The sequence below is a fragment of the Castor canadensis genome, chromosome 14 (assembly GCF_047511655.1).
Source record: "Castor canadensis chromosome 14, mCasCan1.hap1v2, whole genome shotgun sequence".
Taxonomy (NCBI): Eukaryota; Metazoa; Chordata; class Mammalia; order Rodentia; family Castoridae; genus Castor; species Castor canadensis.
The window spans coordinates 106,750,614-106,774,079 of record NC_133399.1 but is presented as its reverse complement, the minus strand read 5'-3'; the positions used below and the strand labels follow the sequence as shown (position 1 = coordinate 106,774,079).

The following is a 23,466-nucleotide window of genomic DNA, read 5'->3' as shown; positions in this document are numbered from 1 at the left end:
CTGTTCAAGTCACTGCACTAATTCTTCTGGGTAAATACACAGAAGAGACGTTGCTGGCTCATGTGGTAATTCTATTTTTAATGTTTTGAGGAATCACCATACTGTTTTCCACGGTGACTGTACCATTTTACACTCTTGCTAGCAGTACACAGGGGTTCCAATTTCTGCACACCCTTATCAACATATTTTCTGTTTTCTTGCCATTAGCTGTCATGGCAGACACAAAGTGGCACTGCGCTGTGGTTTCTTTATTTGCTTGTTTGTTTTGGCAGTACTGGGGTTTGAACATAGGGCCTTCCACTAGCAAGGCGGGTGATCTACCAGCTGAACCACATCCGCAAGCCCTTTTTGTTTTAGTTACTTTTTGAATAGAGTCACGATTCTCTTATTTATGCCTCCCAGTAGCTGGGATAACAGGCATGTGGCACCACACCCAGCTTACTGGTTGACATGAGGTCTCATTAACTTTTTGTCCAGATCCTCCTGATCAGCTGACCACTGTGGTTTTGACTTGCATTTCCTTAATGACTAGGGATGCTGAATATTCCCTGTGTGCTTATGGGCTGTAGTATTACATTCCTTGAAGAAATGTCCATGCGAGTCCTTGCTTATTTTTGAGTTGGGTTGTTTTATGTTCTTGTTGAGTTTTAGGATTTTCTATATATTCTGGATGTCAATCTTTTCTCAGATACATAATATACAAATATTTTTTCCAATTCCATGAGGTTCTCTTTCCCTTTTTTATAGCTTACTAATAATTAGCAATTTAAAATTACACTATATTCAATTCATGAAGATACAGGACATTTAGAAAGTATTCTTCATATCCTGTTTTATTTTCACCTTAGCTAAAATTAAATATATAAAATGCTTACTCTCAGTTCCTTTGCTAAGGTTTCCCCAGCCATTTCTTAGCTGAAGGAATCATAACTTCTAAAACCCTCCTCAATCAGGTCTCTTGGGGCCACTATTCCTCTAGATTCTATATGCTTAGAGTTTTTATCTGAAGCTTTGATACCCGAAGGACTTCTTGGTTGGTTATAAAATTCCTTTTTCTTGAGTTTCTTAAAAATGCTGCTGTTTGCCTTACTTTGTATATTTGCATTAGAGAAATTTAACGCCAGTCCTATTCTCACTATGTGCCCAAGGCTGACCTTGAATTAGCAATCCTCCTGAGTGCTGGGATTATAGGGATGAATGACTGGCACCTTTTTCTATATTCTTAAAGTCTCATAGTTTTACCAGGTGCTTCAGTTCACCAGCCACCCTAAACTCAGTGATTTAAGACAAAAATGATTTCTCCTATCTCCCGATTCTGCAGTATGAGCTGGCTTTACAAGGGCAGTCTAAGGCTCCATATGGTTTCTGTTGGTACACTCACATGTTTACTGCCTAGGGCGACTCAAATAGCTGCGGCTCACTGGAAATCCTTCCTCCCCACAGGGTTGCTGGACCTCCTTACATGGGGTCTTGGGGTTCCAAGTAGGAGCATTCCAAGAGGAAAACCTCTAACATATTTATTTTGGCAGTATTGGGGTTTGAACTCAGGGCCTCATGCTTTCTAGGCAGGTGCTCTACCACTTGAGTCACTCCAGCAGCCCCTTTCGGTGATGGGTATTTTTAGATAGGGTCTCACAAATTATTTGCCCAGGTTGGCTTCAAACCACAATCCTTCTGATCTCTGTCTCCTGAGTAGCTGGGATTATAGGCATGAAGCAGTGACACCCGGCTCCTAACATTTTCTGACCAAGTGTCTGCTTGCACCATTCTTACTAATGTCCTATTGGTCAAAGCAACTCAACTCCGCCAAGCTGGGCCACGCGGAGGGGATGACACACACACACCAGGTGATGGGATTCACTGGGTTGCAGTCAGTTTATTGTGAACAAGATACGTGGCAGAGTTAACCTTTCAAAGCTGGTTTTCTCCATACCTAATGGACCCTTTAAATATGTAGATTCAAGTCTTTTATTTCTGGATACAGTATTCTGTTACCGACTTTTTCAGATTTGAAAAATCTGAAAAGTTTTGAGGTGGGTCAGGGATGGAAATTTTACTAACCTGAAATGTTTTATTTTGCATGTCCTGCTTTTTTTTTTTTGCAATGTGTTTATATAAATGAAGGTTGCTTACATCCGTACATTATCTACACAGGGGTGGTGGTTAGCTCAGGAGTGCCCTCTTTTAATGGAGTGGTAAAGTGCATTTTTAAATGAGACGCTTTTGGGAAGTAGTAAAAGGGGCTTTGTGCCCTTTGGCTTTTTGGTTTTCTATCACTGTGCAAGGTGCTAAACTTTCCCTTCTTTTTTTTTTTTTTTTTTTCGGTATTGGGGCTTGAACTCAGGGCCTTCACCTTGAGCCACTCCATAAGCACTATTTTTGTGAAGGGTTTTTCGAGATAGGGTCTCGAAAACTATTTGCCCATCTGGCTTTGAACTGTGATCCTCCTGATCTCTGCCTCCTGAGTAGCTAGGATTACAGGTGTGAGCCACAGGCACCTGGCTAACTTTCCCTTCTTGATTTTCCCCTTTGTCACTCAATTCCCAGAGGGCACATCTCTCCCTCCCATTATTTTCACTCTTTTCACCCCCAATAGATTACCGCCTCCTCAAATTGTACATCTGCTTGTAAGTGCTTTTGACTTCTAATCTAACAGACCCTTTTTCTATATTTCACATGCAGACTGGACTCTGACTTTAGCTCAGTACCATCTTGTTTCTTAAATGCAGTTTTTCTGGACCCTCTGGCTCTGTAGTTTGGCAGTTGGGACCTCAAGAGAAATCCCTTCTGTAAAAGTGTTTACTTTTCTACTTCAGGTATTTGAAATTTGTAGTGCTTGTCTTTCTGTTGTGCTGGTGTAATTTGTACGGTTTATTCTTCCTGTTGAATAAGAAGTGCATATGGAGGGACAAAGAGTAGGCAGCCTCGGTTACCTCACTCAGACTATTTTAGCCCTCATTCTTTTTTTTTTTTTTTTTGTGGGACTGGAGATTGAACTCAGCACTTGATGCTTGCATAGCAGGTTCTCTACTGCTCAAGCCACACCTTCAGTCCATTTTGCTCTGATTATTTTGGAGAACTATTTGCCTGGGCTGGCCTCAAACTGTGATCCTCCTGATCTCAGCCTCCCGAGTAGCTAGGTTTACAGGTGTGAGCCACTGGCACCTGGCTAGACCTCATTCTTGAGAGAGTTTTGCTGGATTATAATTCTTGGTCTCCAGTTGTATTTTTGTCAGTAAGGTAAATATATTCTTGCCTTCTGCCTTCTATGACTGCTATGGAGAAGTCAGTGTATTTGCTCTTCCTTTGGACTGATCTGTCTCTGTTCTGGCTGCTTCATTTTTTCCCATCTGTTGTCTTTCAGTTTTCTGCTAAAGTCTAAGCGCAATAAAAAAAATTATCTTAGAATTCATTGGGTTCTACTGACTCAATTAGTGTTTTTAGCAATTCTAGAAAATTCTCAGCTATTAAACTTCAAACATTGCCTTTTCCTGTTACTCTTTCCAGAATGCTGATTTAACACCAGTCCACATTTTGTCACCAGATAATGCACTTGGGGTAATACCTTGAAATTAACTTTGTGCTAGGTATTTATTGATGCATAAAAATTATCCCAAAAGTTAGCAGCTGAAAGCAACACGAATTTATTATTTCATAGTTTCTGAGGTCAGGAATCCAGGAGTGGCTCCACTGGGTGCTTCTCACTCAACGCTTGTAGGGAAGTAGCAGTCAAGCTTGAGAGAGCCAGGGCTATGAGTACACGGCATGACCAGGGATGGGGGCCTCTCGTGACATGGTAGCTGACAGGGAGAGGGAGAGAGAGGGAAGAGAGAGCCTACACCTTCACTTCTGCTCTGTTCATGTCTTCAAAGTGAATCATTAAGTCCAATCCATATGTAAGGGGAGAAGAATTAAGCTCCAGCTCAATTCTGGGTATTTAAAAAATTGTCATGTTTTAGTTCACTAATCTAATCTCTCATTGGCTATTTTATTTCACAGTCCTGGGTTTGATCAAGGGGTCTCATGCATGCTAGGCAGGTGCTCTACCATCTGAACTACATCTCTAGCCCTTTTTGCTTTAGTTTATTTTTCAGATGGGTTCTTGTGGTTTTGCCTGGAACTGGCCTTGGACTGTGACCATCTGACCTCTGCCTCTGAGTAGCTGGGATTACAGGTTACGTGCTACCACATCCAGCTTTTTTTTTTCTTTGGTGGTACTGGAAGTTGAGTTTAGGGGTTGCACTTGCTAGGCAGACACTTTACTACTTGAGCCACACTGCCAGCTCTCTTTGCTTTGGTTATTCTTCAGATAGGGTCTCACTTTATGCTTGGGCTGGCCTGCACTGCAATTCTCCTATTTATGCTTCCCCATATAGCTGGGATGATAATTGAGCACCAAGGCACCCAGTCATTGGTTGAGATGGTGTCTTGGAAACTTTTTGCCTGGGCTGGCCTCATACTGCAATCCTCCTGATCTCTGCCAAATAGCTGGGATTACAGATTTGAGCCATGGCAACAGGCCCTGGCTTGTTTTTTGAGATAGGGTCTTGCTACTTTTGCCTAGGCTAGACTCATCTGCAACCCTGCTACCTCCACCTCCTGCAAATGTCACAAGTGTGTGCCACCCCACCCAGCAGTTGTGTTTGTTTCTAATTTTGTTACTACATTGTTCATATCTACAAATTCAAGTAGGTCTTTTTGTTTCAAGTCTGCTATTCATTTTCAAAGTATCAGATTCCTTAGTTATTCAGGCACTATCTTCTATTTGTTTAAGCCCATCAAGTTGTTATTTTATATTTGCATCTGTTGACTCTAAAATATGAAGTCTTTAGAGAATGGGCTCTCCTTCATAACATCTTGTTCTCTCAAGTGTTTTGCTGCTTTTGAGAATATCATTTGAGCAGCTGAACTTGTTCCTTTGCAAAACACTTTTCTGGTTTCCCTGAAAACACTCTGCCTAGCTTTCCTCCCTCTCACCAGTCTCTCCTTCCCAGTCTCCTTTCCTGACTTTTGTCCTCTTCTCTATCTGGATTTTCTCCAAGGGACCTCACACAGCCTGATGGATTTAAGTGGCTCGCCCTAAACCTAACCTGTCATTTCCATCTTCCCCATGTCATTAAACGGCAGCGTAATTCACTAGGCTGCTCTACCAAAAAACGAAGTCATGTTTTCTTCCTCCCCCTCCCTCATCCACTATATCCAGTGAGCCTGGTTGACTCTACCTTCAGAACACTTCTGGACTCTTCCCCTTCGGTCATCATTACAACTGCCCTGGGAGTCTAAGTCCCTCTTACCTCTAACCCACACTAACGCAATTGCTTTTTTTTTAAACTGGTCTCCCTGTGTGGAGTTTTGATCCTAATTATCCATTTTCCATAGAGCTAGTTGCCAGAGTGACTTTTTATGTCATGTTAATCCCTTAATTAAAATGCTTCAATCTTTTTTTCTTTTTTCCTGCTATACTGCCCAGTCTGCCCTCAACTCTTGTGGGCTCAGAGCAGGATCCCCTGCTCCTGTCTCAACTTCCCAGGTAGCTGTGACTACAACATGTACCACCATGCCCAGCTTCAGCAACACTCTTCTGCCGGTTTACAGTATCCATGTTCTTACCAAGACCTTCAAGACCCTCTTCATAGGACGGTTTTATCTCATACCATTTACCACTGTCTGAAATTAATCTATTTGTTTACCTTTCATCTGTATTCTCCCTTTAAACTTCAAATTTTGTTTTTTTCTTTTTGGCAATACTGGGGTTTGAACTCAGGGCCTCTCGCTTGCGAGGCAGGCACTCTACCACTTGAGCCACGCTCCCAGTCCTAGACTTCAAATTCTGATTCCAGAATGAACGGAGCGGTGGCCTGTTCTGTCCCGTCTGCTATGGTCTGGGTGTGGTGTGTGCCCCTAAATCTCACACTGAGGTTCAGTTCCTCCATGGGACAGGGTTGGGGGCGGGGCCTCGGGAGGTGTTGGGTCGTGGGGCTCAGCCATGGATTGGTGCCACCTGTGGGAGTGGCGCCTGTTGAAGGCTGAATTACTACCAAGAGTGGGCTGTTAAAGCCAGTTGCCTTGGTTGACTTTCTCCTGCTGCTTCTCACCCACCTCATGACAGCACTGCATGTGCACACCTGCCCCTCTGCACTCCTGCCAGGAATGGAGGAACACTGGGCTCTCAATTAGAGGCTACCCGATCTTGGACTTCCAGCCTCCAAAACTGTGAGGTAAAGAAACCTGTTTATAAATTATCCAGTCTCAAGAGTTCTGTCATAGCAACAGAACAGACCAAGCCATAACTCAGCAAGGACCAGGTGATCAACAAACTATTACTGATGAATCGTTTGCATTCCAGCCCTGTGACAGAAGGAACTTCTCCCACACTTCCATGACACTCAGAACACACAGGTATTGTATGAAAAGTTTATCACTAACAGGTGAACTCTGAGGGAGCAGAACCAGGCCATATTCTTCTTTAGGTGCCTGGAGTAAGGCGGAGGTAAACAAGTGACCATTTACTCAGTGAATGGATGAACGCTATTGTATGCTCACAGTGACTTGAAACTTTTTTTTTTTTGGTGGTACTCGGGTTTGAATTCAGGGCCTTGAGTTTGCTAGGCAGGTGCTCTACCACTTGAGCCACATCTCTGGACCTTTTTTTGTGTTATTTTTCAGGTAGGGTCTCACATTTTGTCAGGGGATAGCCTCAGACTATGATTCCCCTACCTGTAGCCTCCCATGTAGCCAGGAGTACAGCCATGCACACCACACCTACTTTATTAATTGAGATGGGGTATCCCTAACTTTTTTTGGGGGGGGCGGGGCTGGTCTTAAACTGCAATCATGCCAAGCTCCACTTTCTGAGTAGCAGGGATTACGGGTGTGAGCTATCACACCCAGCCTGAAACATCATTTTCTCAAATGATTTAATTAACAGACCTGAAAAATAAATATGATCCTTGGATCTAGAAGAAACTAAAACTGTGGCGGCCAAAACAGGCGCTTAATTAATCACGTCTCCAAAAGAGAACTCTCATCAATGAACAGGGTGCAGATGAGAAAGGGGGGCTTCTAGGGCTCTCTCCCGAGTGCGTTTGGATTTGCTAGTTAATTTCAATGCTCCACATGGCTCACACGACCTTGAGAATTTTCAGAAATGGTTATCATCACACTGATGGTGCAAGGGACTTGTCCTTGTCATTATGGCAAAGGTTCATTTGGACTTCACTCAACTGATGGCTGGGGGGGCGCATGCATCCTCCCTACCCTGGGATCAGTCACCAACAGTGCCCAATCTGTTGTTGAGAACTTCCCTCCTTCTGGCCACTGGACATATGGGGAGCCAGAAGCTTCCTACAGATATAGTGCATGCATTTATTTCCCATATTTAGCCAACACTTTTCTAACAAGTCTGGTGTTAAAAAGAATTCTAAAATAAAAATATATGTGCTTCATTGATTCAGTTCACGTGCAGTGTTTACATACTCCACTGAGGCCAGCTAGTCACAGGGAAGAAAAAAGCTGCCATGGGACTCGACCCTCCTCAGCAAAAGGTCACTCCATGCAGAATTCCTCCCTGTTCCTGCCCAGCACCATCCTCAGACATCCCCTCTAGTGGTCATCTTATGGTCAAGTTTGCAGTTCCATGTTCCCCCAAAGATACGGGAGTTTCTTGGCTAGTTCAGAGTGGGAAACAGCACGTGATTGGTAAGGGGGAAATCTGCCCTCCACCCGACCTCTCAGATAAAGAAAGCCCTGTACTGAAGACTTCATCAATACTGGCTGCATCTTAAATTTAAAGACTTGGGAATTAGCATAAGTGCATGCGCAGAACGCCTTGTCAATCAAACCTGTCAATCACCCTAGGCCCTCCCACAAAGATCGCCCACATTTTCTCACCGTTTGCCCTTATAACCTGTAAATTGCCCTTTGAATGGAGGTCAGGACTTCTGTGCCATCTGGCACGAGGAACTGGCCGCTCTTACTCCATCCCAGTACCTGCCTCCAGCGCCCAGCGATGTTTCTCGGTCTTAAGGGACTCCTCGGGCCATTTTCCATTACTCATTTGTTTATTGCTTGCACTTTACAGACATGCAGGTGTGAGGCTTAGTATATGTGTCTTCTATTGCTTCTATAACTTAATAACCACAAGTTAAGGGTTTAAACATGAAATAAATTTTTTTGAGACAGGGTTTCACTATATACCCCAGGTTGGCCTCAAACTCACAATCCTCTGGCCTCAGCCTCCTAAATGCTGGGATTACAGCTGTGAATTACCACACCTGGCTCACTTCTATAGCTCAGAAATTTGATATGGGTTTCGCTGGCCAACAATCAAGATGTCGGCAGCCCCTTTCTGGAGGAGAGGATTACTTCCTTTTCTCTTTCTGCTTGTTGGCAGGACTTGCAGTTGGAAGACAGATCCACATTCTCTTGTTGGCAGTCAGCTAAAAGCTGCTCCCACTTTTAGAGGCCACTGCATTCCTTGGGCCCATGGTCTCCTTTCTCCATCCTCAAAGCCAGGGGACGGAGGGTTAAATCCTTTCTTGTCCTCTTTCTGTTGTCACATCTGACCACAGCCAGGAAAATTCTGTTCTTAAGGAATCGTGTGATTAGTGTGGACCCCTGTGGATGATCCAGGATAGTCTCATTTCAAGGTCTGCAACCCTAATTCTGTTTGCACAGTCCCTTTTGTCACATAAGGTCAGTTACTCAGGTTGTGGGAATTAGAGTGGACATTTTTGGGAGGTCCTGAGCAATTTTACTTCTGAATTGCTGCTTCTGGGAAGCTCAGAGGAAGTAGGGGAAGTGAGGCAGAACGAGAGGGCTACTTTCCTCTTATAAAGAGCTTCAGTGCATCTTATTTCCACTAGGGAACATTAAATGGGGTGGGATGGGGGGGAGTAAGCATTGAAGGGTTCCTGGAAAAGTCTCTTCAGAACAAATGCTCCTAGATTTTAAAAATTAACAGAAGGAAAAAGGCAGCTTGAAGATAAATATAGCATACACCACAGAATTTTAGAAAGGACCTAGATATCATCTTAATTTAGGTATTTAAAAAATTATTTATTTAGGTTTTTTTTTTTCTTTCCTTTTTGAGACAGGGTCTTGCTACATAGCCCAGATTGGCCTTGAACTCACAATCCTTCTGCCTCTGCCTCCCAAGACTGGGATTACTAGTGTGTCCCACCATGCCCGGCTCTAAATTTATTTTGAAATAATTATAGATTTAAATGCAGCCTGAAGACATAATACCTACACTCCATTTCCCCCGATGGTAACTTTTTTTTTTTTTTTGCTAACTATAATATTAAAACAGGACATTGACACAGACCCAGTCTGTCTTACTCAGATTTCATCGCTTTTACACGCACTCTTTTGTGTGCGTGTATCTACATCAATATCTCTATATGCAGTTTTATGAGATTTTATCATGTGTAAGATTTGAGTGATTACCACCACATTCAAGTTAAATTTAGTATTTTTAAAATTATTTTGCTTTTTTTGGTACAAGATCTTGCTATATTGCCCAGCTGGCCTCAAACTCAAGATCCTCCTGCCTGCCTAAGCCTCCTGAGTGCTGGGATTATATGTGTATGCCACCTTACCTGGTCTAATGTAGTAATTTTTAATGGGCTCTTTGGGCTGTAAGAGTTCTCCCTATGTGGTTCACCAGATGCTGCAGTAGTGAGGGGGTAAGAAGGAATAGGTCAGGGGTAAGAAGGAATAGGATTCCACACACCTTGCTGTACTTTCAAACAAATTCTGCTTTTGTTTTATGTAAAGACTACATATAGTATTTTACTATTTTACTTGATGAAAGGATCCCACAGCTATAAACCATTGTTTTAACGTAATACTTTCATTTTACAGAAAGAAACTGTGTGCCTGTGTGCTGCAGCAAATTATTTTTATTACTCAATCTGCTAGAGGTCAACATTTGAATCCCAAGTTAGCTAGTGACCAACATAAACCAATGCTCAAAAACTCCCATCTTCCCTTCAGATGTGAACTCCTTAAATTTAGCAGTCATAATACAATCATGAGGATATTTTCCCATCTTCATTAAATATTTTGTTCATTTGTAAGTGAGCTGTCAGGACATTGAGGACTATAGATGGCTTGTTGCCTGGCACATAGAAGGTAACCAGTGCTGGGAAGTCCATGGCTTTAGGTGATCAATAAAAGAGTATGAACTACTGATGAACACGTGTATTACGTATCTTCCTCTCTTGGATGCTAGACCCTTCAATCATTGGAAGGAGATAGTTCCTGGGTAAATTCAGAATTAACATGAACAGAATACAATGGATCCTTACTGATTTTATAGCATCTGGAACTGGGTGTTTAGCTCCCTGGAAGATTGTAAGTACAATATTTTGGAGAGGAACAAGTGGAGTCTGACAGGATATCAGGAGGTCAGGAGAACTGAAGAACAGGACATGTCTTGCCTGCAGAAAGGATGGAGAGGAAACAAGGTATCTTTTTTCAAACATCTAGTCATCTTGTGAAAGAATGACTATATACCTGTAGAATAGTACCAGTAAGTCAATGTACATTTTACATTCAGTATGTGCAAAGTCTTTTATCATCAGCAGAGCTGTCTCAAAATGGAACGGAGGACCTTGCAGAGCAGTGAGCTTCCTGCTACTGAAATCACTCAGGCAGAGGCTAATAAAAGATAGTTTTGAGGGATTTCTGCACTGGGAGGGAAGTTGGACCTTATGAGTTCTGAGGTCCCTTCTAACTAAAGACTAGCTGGACTAGGCAAGATACATATTAGAACCACACACATAGTTTAAATCCTGATCTGCCTTCCTGTGTGTCAAAAAAATCACCTGATAATTTATTTACATATGTAAAATTTCTTATTGGAAAACTGAGGGACTGGTAGAATGGCTTAAGTGGTAGAGCGTCTGCCTAGCAAGTGTGAGGCCCTGAGTTCAAACCCCAGTGCCAGCAAAAAAAATAAATAAATAAAAAGGAAAACTGATAGACTTTAACGTATTCCTTTTTTAGTAGATATTTATCATGCTTCTATCATGTAGTAGTGTTGTGTACTGAGCATGTAACAATGAATAGATATGATTCTTACCCATATCAACCAAATAAGTGTGAGGGAAAGGGATATGATACAAGATGGTATGTGTTTATACATTTCTGTACCCCAGATTACTGTGATTCCTATGTAATTTTGAATTAAAAACTTGGTAATATCACAAGAACATAAAGTATGAAACCTAATATTAAAAATAGCAGTATAATATGTTAGACTGTTTGAGCATAGAAGATGACAGAAAATTGTATTTAATTAGGTACTAATGACAGAAAAGAGAACAAATTATTTAACTTTATTAAAAATTTCCAATTTATAACCAAAATATACAACCACTACATTTAAAACCAGTTTGTACACTCACAGTTAAAGTGCTAAGAAAAAACATTTACAAAAGCTGACATCAGTCTACTGTAAAGAAAATAAATCTGCAAGAGCAGAGGGCAGAGCACACGGGCAAAGTGAAAGTACACGTCATGCTCTAAGCAGGGCACTCACCCCACACAGACCCAAAGACACCAATGCCCACTCATTTCACAATGAACCGGCGATTTCAGTGAACGTATGAAAAAGAAACACAGAGAACGAATGCCACGAAATACAAATCCTCAGTGCAATTTCTAACTAGATGCTTATATGATGAAGTAAGATTAAAATTTTAGAATCAATTTAAAATCACCTCAGCAATTTAATTCAAAATAGGGTTTAAAAAACTAAACTGCTAGGTACCAGCTTTTTAAAAATTTTTTTTAGGCAGTGTCTTGCTGTTGCCCAGGCTGGCCTCAACTCATGATTCTCTTGTCTCAGCCTCCAGAGTGTTGAGATTACAGGTGTACATCACCATACCCAGTGACCCTTATCTCTCTTAAAAAATTGTCTGTAACAGTAAAATGGGGAAAGTTTTTTTTGTACAAACATGGACAGTAAATTCTGGATTGATGAGCAGATCTGGAAGACAGGCCTCATGGTGGGGTGAGGTAGAATTAGATGAAACCTATGTCTTGGAAGAGTGGGATGAGGGACAGCTTGGATGCTCCTGTAATACCGTGGCTGAAGGAGAAAGACAGATCAGGGCCCTGATATCCTGAGACCCACAAGTACAGAGGCTGAAGCTGCACTTTTTTTTTTTTTTTTGGTGATACTGGGGGTTTGAACTCAGGGCCTCACACTTGCTAGGCAGGCGCTTTATCATTTAAGCCACCCCACCAGTCCCCACAGTGGCTGAGAAGACACACAACTTCCAGATTACCACAGGGCTTCAGGGAAAGGCAGCAGTCTCCAAGGTAGGTCACTTTGTATCTCTTGCCTCAAAATAGTGCCTCTCCAATACTAACAAAATAATTTCCACTTTTATTTTAAAGCTCAATTTGTGTTCACATTGATGTGTTTTTAATGCAGTTTTCTCTTAAGTGAGATAAAAGGTAATAGCCACTAACATTTTAATGACTTGGCCAAAGTAAATTTCCTCTTCCTGACACTTAAGAAGGGTCACATTTTGAAAGTACCAATCAGAACAAATGGGGATGGAGGTGGGTGAAAAGGTTTGGGGATGTGGCATTTGAAGACCAGTGGAGATGGAGCATGGATGTGGGTGGGACTCGGGATAATGTAAACTTTTCACTGGGAAGAAGTGTACAAGTGTACCAAGCAATTATTGAGAGCAAAGTTAACTTTCTACAACATAAAAATTCATCCCACACTGTGATGACACCCAGAGGAACTCCAGAGTGCACTATGCATTTGATTAGCTTTTGCTGGCTAAGCTGTTACCCTTATTATTCAAAAATGCCATATATATATATATGGATGTATGTTTTATGTGTGTGTGCGTGTGTGTATAGATAGATAAATACTCTTGAGTTTGGAACAACCAAATTTACAACTTTTTAGATCATAAAATTTGAGGTTTCCTTTATCATGAAATTGCTAATATTTGGTCATTTTTGACCCACAAAACCAGCAATTTCACATGTTCAGAATAATATTACTCAACTGTGTCCATGTACCAAGAACCTCACTGGGTTGATTCTCAGAGAAAACATGTGATCTATAGTTATCTGCTGAGAAAGGACCAGGATAATTTAACATATACAACAATGTACAAAAACAAAAACCAAAAAAGGTTTAAAAAATGGTTCACCTTATATGAACATGCACATTGGGTATTGCATATTATAAAAGTGAAGTAACTAATAATTAGTTTTAATTGTTGACACATATTTATATAAATAATTCCCCAAACTGACTTATGAGATTAAAATTCCAAAAAGTATTTTCTTAATTTAAAAATTTAAATTTTGAAGAACAAGTTTCCATAGCTCTTTCAAGTAACAAAATATTTTAGCCAATTTAATAGCTTGTGAGTTGTCAAAAGAACTTTCTTTTTTGGAGCTGGAGGGAAGGGATGGTGATAGTGATATGGACAAAGTAAATATCTAAGCTACAGAAATTCCTTCATATGTACAATACCGTAAACGTCAATGAAAAAATAAAACTTAAAAACAAAATTTAGCAATTGAAAATAAAAGCAAAAAGTTGTTTAAGGTATTAATGATAAGCAAAGCCAAGCATGGTGGGTCACACCTGTAATCCCAGCACTCAGGAGCATAAGGTAGGGGGATCTTGAGTTTGAGGCCAGATTGGGCTACACAGCAAGACCTTCTTTCAAAAAGCCAGGAACTGGGGATGTAGCTCAGTGGTAGAACTGTGCCTAGCGTGGTAAGGCTATGGATTTGATCACCAGCACTAACAACAACAAAAAAAAGTGAAATAAGATGATTCTAGGAGGTTAGATATTATAAAATGGTGAATGACAAAGAATTCAGATTTAGTCTAATTCACAGCAAAGACAGAAATAGTACCAGATGACACAAGAACTTCCTAGTATTTTCACACTTGATGGTTCTTGTTTATGATTTTTAAATTCACATATAAGAAATAGTTTTTCATGTACTTACTCACCTCAACTCAATGTAAAGAACTACTGTGTTGATCTTGTTTTGCATGTTTCTGCTAACAAGATTAGTTTAGGGACAAATTATCTGAGGCAGGGCTAAGGGAAGACATTTATCAATCTCCTTTTCAGAACTGGGGGAGAAGGAGTGGTAGACAAACAGGAAAACAGTGAATGGATGAAGGCAAACCACTCTAGGATTACTTGGTTTATCCAAACCCAGGAAACAGTCAATGAAACTGGACTTCGCATTCAAGTCTAACAAATGTGACAACAAAGACTTCAGGACTGGGAGACTGAATATAAATTTGTTGCTTTTAGAGGCAATCAAAATAACATTACAATAGTCATATGTTGCTTATCGACAGCCAACATTCTGAGAAATGTGTTAGGTGATCTTGTCACATGAGAACATCACAGAATGTACTCACACAGACTTAGATGTCGATGAAGTCACTAAGTGACATCATCTTATGGGATATATCTGGTATATATCTTATGGGATATCTGGTCCATGATTCATGACTGCATAGGCATCTCTGAGTGAGAAAGACTGGGTATCTAATTTACTTTTTGGAAGCTGATGAAATGACCTAAGACAAGGAATCAAGTGTAGCTAAGAAATCACACTAGGAAGCACTACACCTTCCTAGATCAACTTTCCACTGTTCTTCTCTACTCATCAGACCCCAAACCCAAGCTACCCAAGCAAGTCTGCAGACAGAAGTGAGCAACTGTAGAGCATCAGAGCCAAGACAATGACCTTCAGAAATAACAGGGGCCTTCTTCACCTGGTTCTGAGAATAGTCAATCCACAAGAGAACCCTGCTGAAAGGATGAAACTAATGGAATCTCTACTTTTTATTAGATGATAATTAAAGAACCTTTATGAAAAATCTTCTGACTAGCCAGAAAAAATGAAAATAATAAGCCACATTTTTTCAGTATTTTAAACTAGGACATTCACTTGCTGATGGCAACCTGGCAATTACATTTATTTAATGAATCTAAGAATGCAATTTAAGATTAATTATTGAACAGAGTATTTTCAGTAAGTTCCTGTACAAGTTCTTTTAGACTTTATAATTATTTGAATGTTGGTAAAACCTGATAGCCTTTTTAATTAGCCAAATAGGCCAGAGTTTCATGGATCTAGTCACTAATTCTATCTTTTATACATCTTTTGTTTTTTCAGAGCTGGAGACTGAACCCAGAGCCTTGCATGTGCTAGGCAAGTACATTTTGTATAAAATTTAGGGGAATAATAAGAATAAAAACAAGCCCAGAGCTATGTTCATATTTGAGAGAAGACCACAAAATTTTATGTCATTTTTTTCTGTGTATCGATTTACTATGTGCTATGCTGAAGAAGGCTTTTCCCATTAAAAGAGCCATGCTCATTATTTATAACTATTCTTTTACTTTTATTACCTGTACTCTACTTTTTCTTTTTTACAATTACTTAATGCTGGTATAGTGGAACACAACTATAATCCCAGCATTCTGGACGCTGAGGCAGAAGGTTTTTGAGTTCAAGGCCAGCTTGGGCTACATAGTAAGAGTCAGTCTCAAAAACTCCAAGGGCTAGGGATGTATGTAACTCAGTGGTAGAGCGCTTGCCTTGCATGCAGAAGGTGCTGGATTTAATCCCCAGCACCACACACACACACACACACACACACACACAACACACACACAAATACTTAAAATCATGGATGGAAAACAAAGATAATAATGTATCAGAGTCCCATAAGTTTAAATTGCACTAGTAGTAAGTTGATACAGTAAATATATAGGGAAGAATAACAAGAATAAAAGTGAGCCCAGAGTAATGATTATAAAATGGTAAAGGGAGAACCAAATTAGAGAATTTGGGGTTAAAACTAATCTCATCCCTTTGTTCCCTTCATTAACAGATGAGGAAGTTCAGGCCCTAAGAGGTAAAATGCTTTGCCCAAAGCATTTCTCATTAAAAAGAGAAGCAAAACTAGATATCAGGTTACCTGATATCAAAATCCTGGGACATTTAGAAAAATAATATAGTATATTTTATTAGCTTTTTTTTTTTTTTTAAAAACCACCTTGTCAATTTAGAAAACAGAAAGCTAAGTAAGCTCTAAACTTAAAAAGCCAATAAGCATAATACAAAGAAATTATTTGCAGGTTGGCATACATAAACACACTGACTTACATAACAAAAATCTTAAAGCTGTAACAGTAATAGTAAAGTAATTTGCCCTACTTCAGAAAATATAATAAGCTTGAAACAAAATCTTAAAGGTACTAACTTTACTAGTTAATAGTAACTAGCAGAATAACAGCACTGTTAGCCTTTAAAGTTTGAATCATTAAAAGGTAAAAAAATAAACTTTGTTTCTGTTATGAGGGAACAATCCTGCAGTGGTAAATAAAATGACAGTAAGTTATGAACAATGCTACAATACCGACAAAAATGTCCATGGAAGGACACAACAGACTTCCTGAGATAGGTGATTATTTAAAAAAAAAAAAAAATGAGCAAAAAGGAAACATTCACCTAATCCAAAGAAGAAAACTGTCCTTTAACACATCTAAATAGACTGAATTACCCTATCTTATTGGAAGTAATGTTATGCTGGTTTAAGTTTTGACTAAAATATTAGTGAAAACTTTCTTTTATCTTCATAGCAACGTTTTATTTGGAGATTAGAGTAAAAAACATGCTTATTAACTTACATTAGCTCTTCATAAATCAACCACATAGGAATGGCTAGAAAGATGGCTGGCTCTGGATTTTAAAGTTTTCTTTCCTAGAAGATTTAGCTCCTTAGAGAAAAGTACAACTTTATATCAATGTAGTTATTAAAGAAGTTTAGGATTAAAATTAAATTAGAAAATAACTGGATCAACAAAAAGGAAGAGAAGTTATGAAGAAGTATGAAACAATTTTTTGTATGAACTAGATAAGAATTATGTAAGAATAATGTATAAATTATATAGGCAGTAAGAAACAGCTGAATTAAATGTAAACACTTTTTCACATCTAATTAGTCATAAAGGCGTAAGTTTAAAAGAATGAGTTTCTTTGTAAACCTAGGTTATGTAAAACTGCTATACTTTGCATGTGAAGAATGAAGAAAAAATTCTTTACATGAGTTTAAAAAATCCATATACCTATATAAAACTTACAGTGTTTCACTTAAAATTTAAGGTTTTGCCATGATGAAAATCAGCAAGTAATAGTAATCATTATTTCAAAATTCATTCTCAATCATAAAGAATTTGGTACATGTAAGTCCTCAAAGAAGAAAAAGTTACGGGGCCTATATTCCTCTTAAACTTTTCTAATAAATTTCAGTCAAGCTTATACAATTCCATATAAAAGAAAAGTGTAATGGATACCCCGAATTTCTACATTCGAAATTGAATGTAGAAATTCCAATTGAATTGGAAGTGATCTACAATTCAACCACGTAAAATTTGAGCACATACTATGGTATAGCATACAAGAAAGAGACAAAAAAATTTAAGAACATACCTACTCTTGAAAAGAACCTTATTTTTAAACGTGAACTGAATTGTCAATTTAAGGACTATGCCAAATGATGCTAGTCTAACTGCCTCTTTTTAAAGCTGTAAACGCTACTGAACACCATATCCTGGTTATGTACAACCCCCCAATTCTAACAGAAATAATATCAGTACAGCGATTCACTGGTTATAGAGCACTGTAATGGTTATTCTCTCAGTTAATCCTCACAACATCCAGTGAGGTAGGTTATTATCATCTTACACAGAAGAAATTGAGATAAGAGAAATGTCCAGTGCAGTTCACATCATAATTATGGGTCTTTGAATTCTAAGCCCAGTGAAATTTTCGTAAGTTGCCCAAATATGTTAATGTGTAAATGTGACTTTGGCATGTCAAAAGCAATATAAAAATTCTACTGAAGTTTTAGTATATTATTATCTTCTAAGCTTCAGCCAATAATCTATTATTTTCAAAAAAAATTTAAGTACTTCCTAAACTAAGATGGGTATAATTATAGTTATTTCCAGCTACTAGCACACACACACACACCCACACACACACACACAACTAATGAAGTAGGTTAAAGTGTAGTAAAAATTTCTAATTTGAAGAGATTCTCAGAATTTTGTAAACTTGTTCTAAATAGCAGAAAAAGGAAAAAGGCTGTTTACTCACTCCCTCTATTGGCACACAAGAGAGCTAGCTCAGCTTAATGACTTCTTTCTTTTCCTGTGATGCTAGGGATTGAACTCAGGGCCTCCACCATGCTAGGCAAGCACTCTACCACTTGAGGAACTCCCCAGACCTCTGTATTGCTCACTTTGTCTAGGCTGGCCTTCAACTAGTGATCCTCCTGTCTCTATCTCCCAAGTAGCTGAGATTACAGATGTGTACTACACACCTGGCTTTACCGTTCACTTTTTTTTTAACTACTTAAAAGGGTTAGCACGTTTGTACATATACTTCTTTAATTAAAACAGTAACATGGACTGTTACTCTAGGAGAAACAAGCTTCATTTGGTATAATTTTTGTATTTCATATTCACTTAACTTAGTTTAAATTTGGATCTTTCAAATTTCTTTAAAGTGAGACTCATTACCAGGGTAAAAGCAAGTTGAGTGACATGAGTTGTTTATTAGTTTAAATGTTTACTGAAAAACTTACTATGTGCTAACCCTATACTAGCTGTTATTAATCAATTGTTCTTTGAAACAAATTGTTTTGAGTTTAATATTCTCTTGGATATATTATCTAATTACTAAAAAATTGCTGAACTCAAAGTAATTTTCAAAGCCTTTCTGACAATCTATTAGGGAGAACTATTATTTTCTCAGCTGTCAAATGAACAAAACATTAAATGTTAGCATATGCCAATCACAACACAAATTAAACACACGGTAAGAAAACTGTCCATACTTGCTCAAATTGGTTTAAGCAAGCTGAGGCTTTAAAATGCTGTTCTACTATGGTCTCTTCAAAAAGGAAAAATTCTTAGCTTGGAGCATTCGTCTGATAAATAACATGGCTCAAAGTAAATACTGTTACTGAAAACAATGGACAAACAATATAATGTAAATTTTGTGGAGCAAAACTAAGATACTTACTGAAAGTAATGAAAAGGTCAATATAACACTCCCATATATAGCAACAATTAGTTTTATAAAGAAGATATAGTGAAAATCTGGAAGCACAAAGTAAGATTTTCATAGCGATGTTCACTTAGCTGTCTACACTTGGCCCACTTGTACAAGAAAACCAATCAACATTTTGGCAGTTGATAATATAATGCAGATGGTGATGGATGGAACATCTTTGAGCTCAAACTGGTACCTTCTATTTTAACTTCTTATTTTTGTTTGTGGATGTTTGTTTTGGTTTGCTCATGCTGTTATCAGGAGAGATTCTCAGACAAAAGCTTTGTGAGTTATTGATTGATTTATTTATAGGTGAGTTATAAGTCAGGCCTTCAGAGGAAGGGTTTGCTAATTGTCAGTTATGAGGGAATTCATTCAGCTCCTGTCTGACTGGCAACTCCAGTTCTAAAGAGAAAGACAAGATAGAGGAAAGAGAAAAGCATTTTGGGCCAAACGTTCAAATGTATTTTATGAAGAACTAATAATTCATACTTAGATATACATACTTTGAAAAAAAACAACATGATATACAAATAAATTATGACTTCTGTCAGATGAAAGCTGTTTTTTTAACACCTAATTTCTTGGTACCTTTTATTTTAAAGGGTGAGTGAGAAATGTACATATGAATTAAACACATGTCAAGAAATGTATACAGGCAAACCTTGTGAAATCCTCAATAGTCTTACTCCCTTATATTTCATGATGCTTTACAGTTTTCAAAGAGCTTTCATTGGACTGTTTTCATTTGATCTTAATTTGACCACTTAGTGAGGTAGGTAGAGTAGGTATTAATCTTTAATCTTTATTTTTAAACAAGGGGACCTGGGCTCAGAGAGGGTAGCTTGTTAAAGGTCAAAAACTAGCATATGGCAGAGCTAGGCATCTCTAGAGTCTAGAAATTTTTTTCTAAGTGTGATTAATGGAATATCTGCCTAAGAATCACCTGTGGTGTTTTTATAACCACAGATTTTGAAGTCCTTCCACCTTCAATTTATTGAACAAGAATTCCTAGGAGTGAAGCCAAGAATCGCGCATCCTACAACAGCCAGTGCAGTGGAGACAGCTGTGTGTCAGGCGGTGTGCGAAGCACACCACAGAGTCCAGCCAGAGGTTCCTGTGGTGTAATGTGAAGCCGTCAGACATCAGGAGCGCGTGGTTTAGAACAGTTTTCAAGCCTGGATGCAAACGTGAATCACTTGGAACTTTTTTCCTTTCTTTTAAACTAGCAATTTTCATCTGAATGACAGAAAGATGCTGGGTATCAGATGTTCCCCAAGTGATTCATACCTACAGTCACAGTTGAGGACCACTTGTATTTTCTATGTAACACAGCTAGCATTTTCCAGAATTTTTCTTTCCCTTCTGATAAATTTCATGCCTAATAAAATTCACAGTTCATATGATAAACTATTAAAGTATTACAAGATAAAAATGCCAAACATTTTTGACTTGATATTTTAAGATTAAAAGATACTCATAGCAAGACTAATCATGCTCCATTTAGCTACAATGATTTTCAAATACCCAAATTAATCATCACTTTGGTCTTCAACTATACCTATTTAGCTGTAAACAATGACTCAGAAACTGCAAATAGGACATGGCAAACACTGCAGCAAACTGGCTACTGGGCAATGCAAGGGCAGACAACCAGCTCACTATGGGGGGACCTGAATACTAAGGTCTGGTGGCTTTGGCAATGTCACATCTTACTGTAGAAAAATACAATAATGAATACAGAGGAACTATTTTGCCATTTGTAACTGCAGTTACCACAAAGGACCTTATAATTAGTGATGTTTATCTTACTACATGCTTCCACAGAGCAGATCTGAACAAGAAGTTCTCTATTAATCAATACTGTTACCTGGGAAAAGACGGCTACAAATTAAAGTTTTTCCATCATGCATATGGATAGTATAAAAACACAGCTAGTAAAAGTAATATTTACAAAAGCAATAAAACAACACAATTATAGGGGGAATGCCCATCTCTGCTTTTATTCTGTTGCTAGTCCAAATCCTGAATATCTCTGGATGAAGAGTATTTTGATAGAATTTTGAAAGAACCTCCCATAGGCTAATCAGACTTTTCCATTGCACTTACATTCTATTAGCTAAAATACCCTTGCTGATTTATCAAAGTCTCATTCAGTTTAAAAACAGTTCTTTTTCATTTAGTGGAAATAAAACTACAAAGTCCTGCTATTCATCTGAGAAGTAAACCTTGCATAGAAAATTTCTTTAATTCTGAAACTTTGTTTTATTAACAGAGCTACCAGAATGTTATCTCACAACTAGTTCATATTATATGAAAGTTCACTACAAAGCGGTCACCACACATTTAGAATTTTTCTAAATATAAAATAAGTGGGTTTATAAAAATGCTTACCGGACAAATAATTATCTCTTCACAACCTAGAAAGAATTGTTTTTATGAAGATATGACTCTTAAGTGTTTTGGATGGCTTGATGTTCCAAGTTTGATACGATATAAAAAGCAAACATTTACCTTCTCAGTGGACACACTGCGCCTGACTGAAATATAGGATGACAGTGAATTATAGCAGTCAGTCAGGTGAAGGCAAAGAAGAAAACCTGCGTTTTAACAGCACACACTTTCACCTTAGACAAGACAAATCACGCACTGGTTCCGTCCTCTTCAATAACACGATTCATGCTGGTGCCATGTGTGACATGAGTCATGGGATTGTTACTGAGATCTCGAATACTGCTGTGTCGTGACTGTTCATTGAGCCGATGAGAACTGCTGTGCCTGGAATGATCTGTCAGTCGGGACATGCTGCCGTGAGGCAGTCTCTCTTCCATTCCTCGGTAACTGCAAGGAGTGTACCTAGCATAGGAGAGATGATTTTGGTTTTTTTTTTTTTTCTTTTATTATTCATATGTGTATACAAGGCTTGGGTCATTTCTCCCCCCTGCTCCCACCGGAGAGATGATTTTGAAGTGGGTGACAAAACACACTAGAAAATAACACTACAGATTTTCATGAAAATGCCTCAGTAAGTGAAATGTTAAGGAAACCAACAACGACAAAGCAGTAACAATCTCTGACTGTTTAGAGTAATTTCATTAATGCTGTGGCATTGTAAGGGGACAAACATGAGGGGAATAAAATGGCAGAAGTAACTGTGTTTTAGATAAAGGAGATAGGAAGGCATACTTAAAAGCAAAACATTTAGGAAGACTGAGAAACCAGCTTCGCTCACAGGTGCAAAGGCACAGCAGTTTCTCCTCCTAGACAAGGAAACCAAGATAAAACATTCCTAAAGGCAGAAGTCTGAAGGGATGAAATATAGACCCCTAACAGAGAGTGACACAGCAAACTTTCCCAAGATAAACAAAGAAAGGGGTCTCACCAGAATAATGAGCAATAGTCATAAGACGTTAGGTGATAAGCCTCAAGGACAGGATGGAATAATGAGACCTTCTTGAACCAAAAATTAGACAGTCAATTATAGCCACAGTGTCAAAGGTAGAGTGGGGAGGGTGCCTAAGTAGTCTCTATATAATCTCATGAACTTCAGCCATTCTTTGGTTTAGCTCTTTTGCTAAGTCCCACCCATTAGAGTGCTTTGCCATCCTTCCAATACACCTTGTGTTTGCTTTACTCTTAACTCCTGGTCTGACGTGAACTTGTTTAACTCCTAACCGCTTGTCCAGTGCCTTCATTCATTGACTGCACCGGCCACGAACCTGGAGAACAACAATCCAGTCTGGTACCAGCATTACCTGCCATGGCTAACAAAGGAGGGGAGATAATCCACTCAGGTTCAGAATTAAGGCCTCTTCCCTACAAAAGGGCACAACTAAAATGAAGGCTGAATGATTTGGAGCAATAGGTAATTTTCTCATTCAAATAACTCTTGGGCAATAGGATTGTTTCAGGGAAAGGAAGAACAATAGCAGATATGTGACACTGCCCCTAGCAGCCTGTTAGATTGGTTATAATCAGCAGTGCAAACTCAAATTGTACTGAGACCAGGACTGGAAGAGGGAAGAAACAATGAAACAACCTCCCCTCTCCCGCTTCCCCCCAAAAGCGGATGAACTGGCAAGCAATAACGCCCATGCAGCTTTCCATTAGCCCAGTTACCAGCTGAATTAACCACTTGTAAACGATCTTAATTATTAATTACTCTCCTTAGGGTTGGAAGCTGTGAAGAAGCAACATCTACTTGGAAGTTACACCCTAACATTCTGTAACCTAAATTTTTGCAACAGCAAATTCTCTCTACTCCCCAGCCCAAGAGAGCACATCAGCTGGGCTATACTGCTTAGTGCAGGCGGCCTCTTC

General features: G+C 38.9%; 1 protein-coding gene across 2 annotated transcripts in view; it reads right to left on the bottom strand.

Annotated features, from left to right (window-relative positions):
* Positions 1-16,493: 16,493 nt before the first annotated feature.
* Positions 16,494-23,466, bottom strand: part of Fzd3 (frizzled class receptor 3) — a 66,274-nt gene continuing 59,301 nt past the window's right edge. For both annotated transcript variants that reach the window (XM_020178558.2, XM_074055242.1), the window contains exon 7: positions 16,494-22,002. In XM_020178558.2, the coding sequence (XP_020034147.1) occupies positions 21,789-22,002 (214 nt within the window). In that variant the 3' untranslated portion in view covers positions 16,494-21,788. The remainder of the gene's footprint in view (positions 22,003-23,466) is intronic.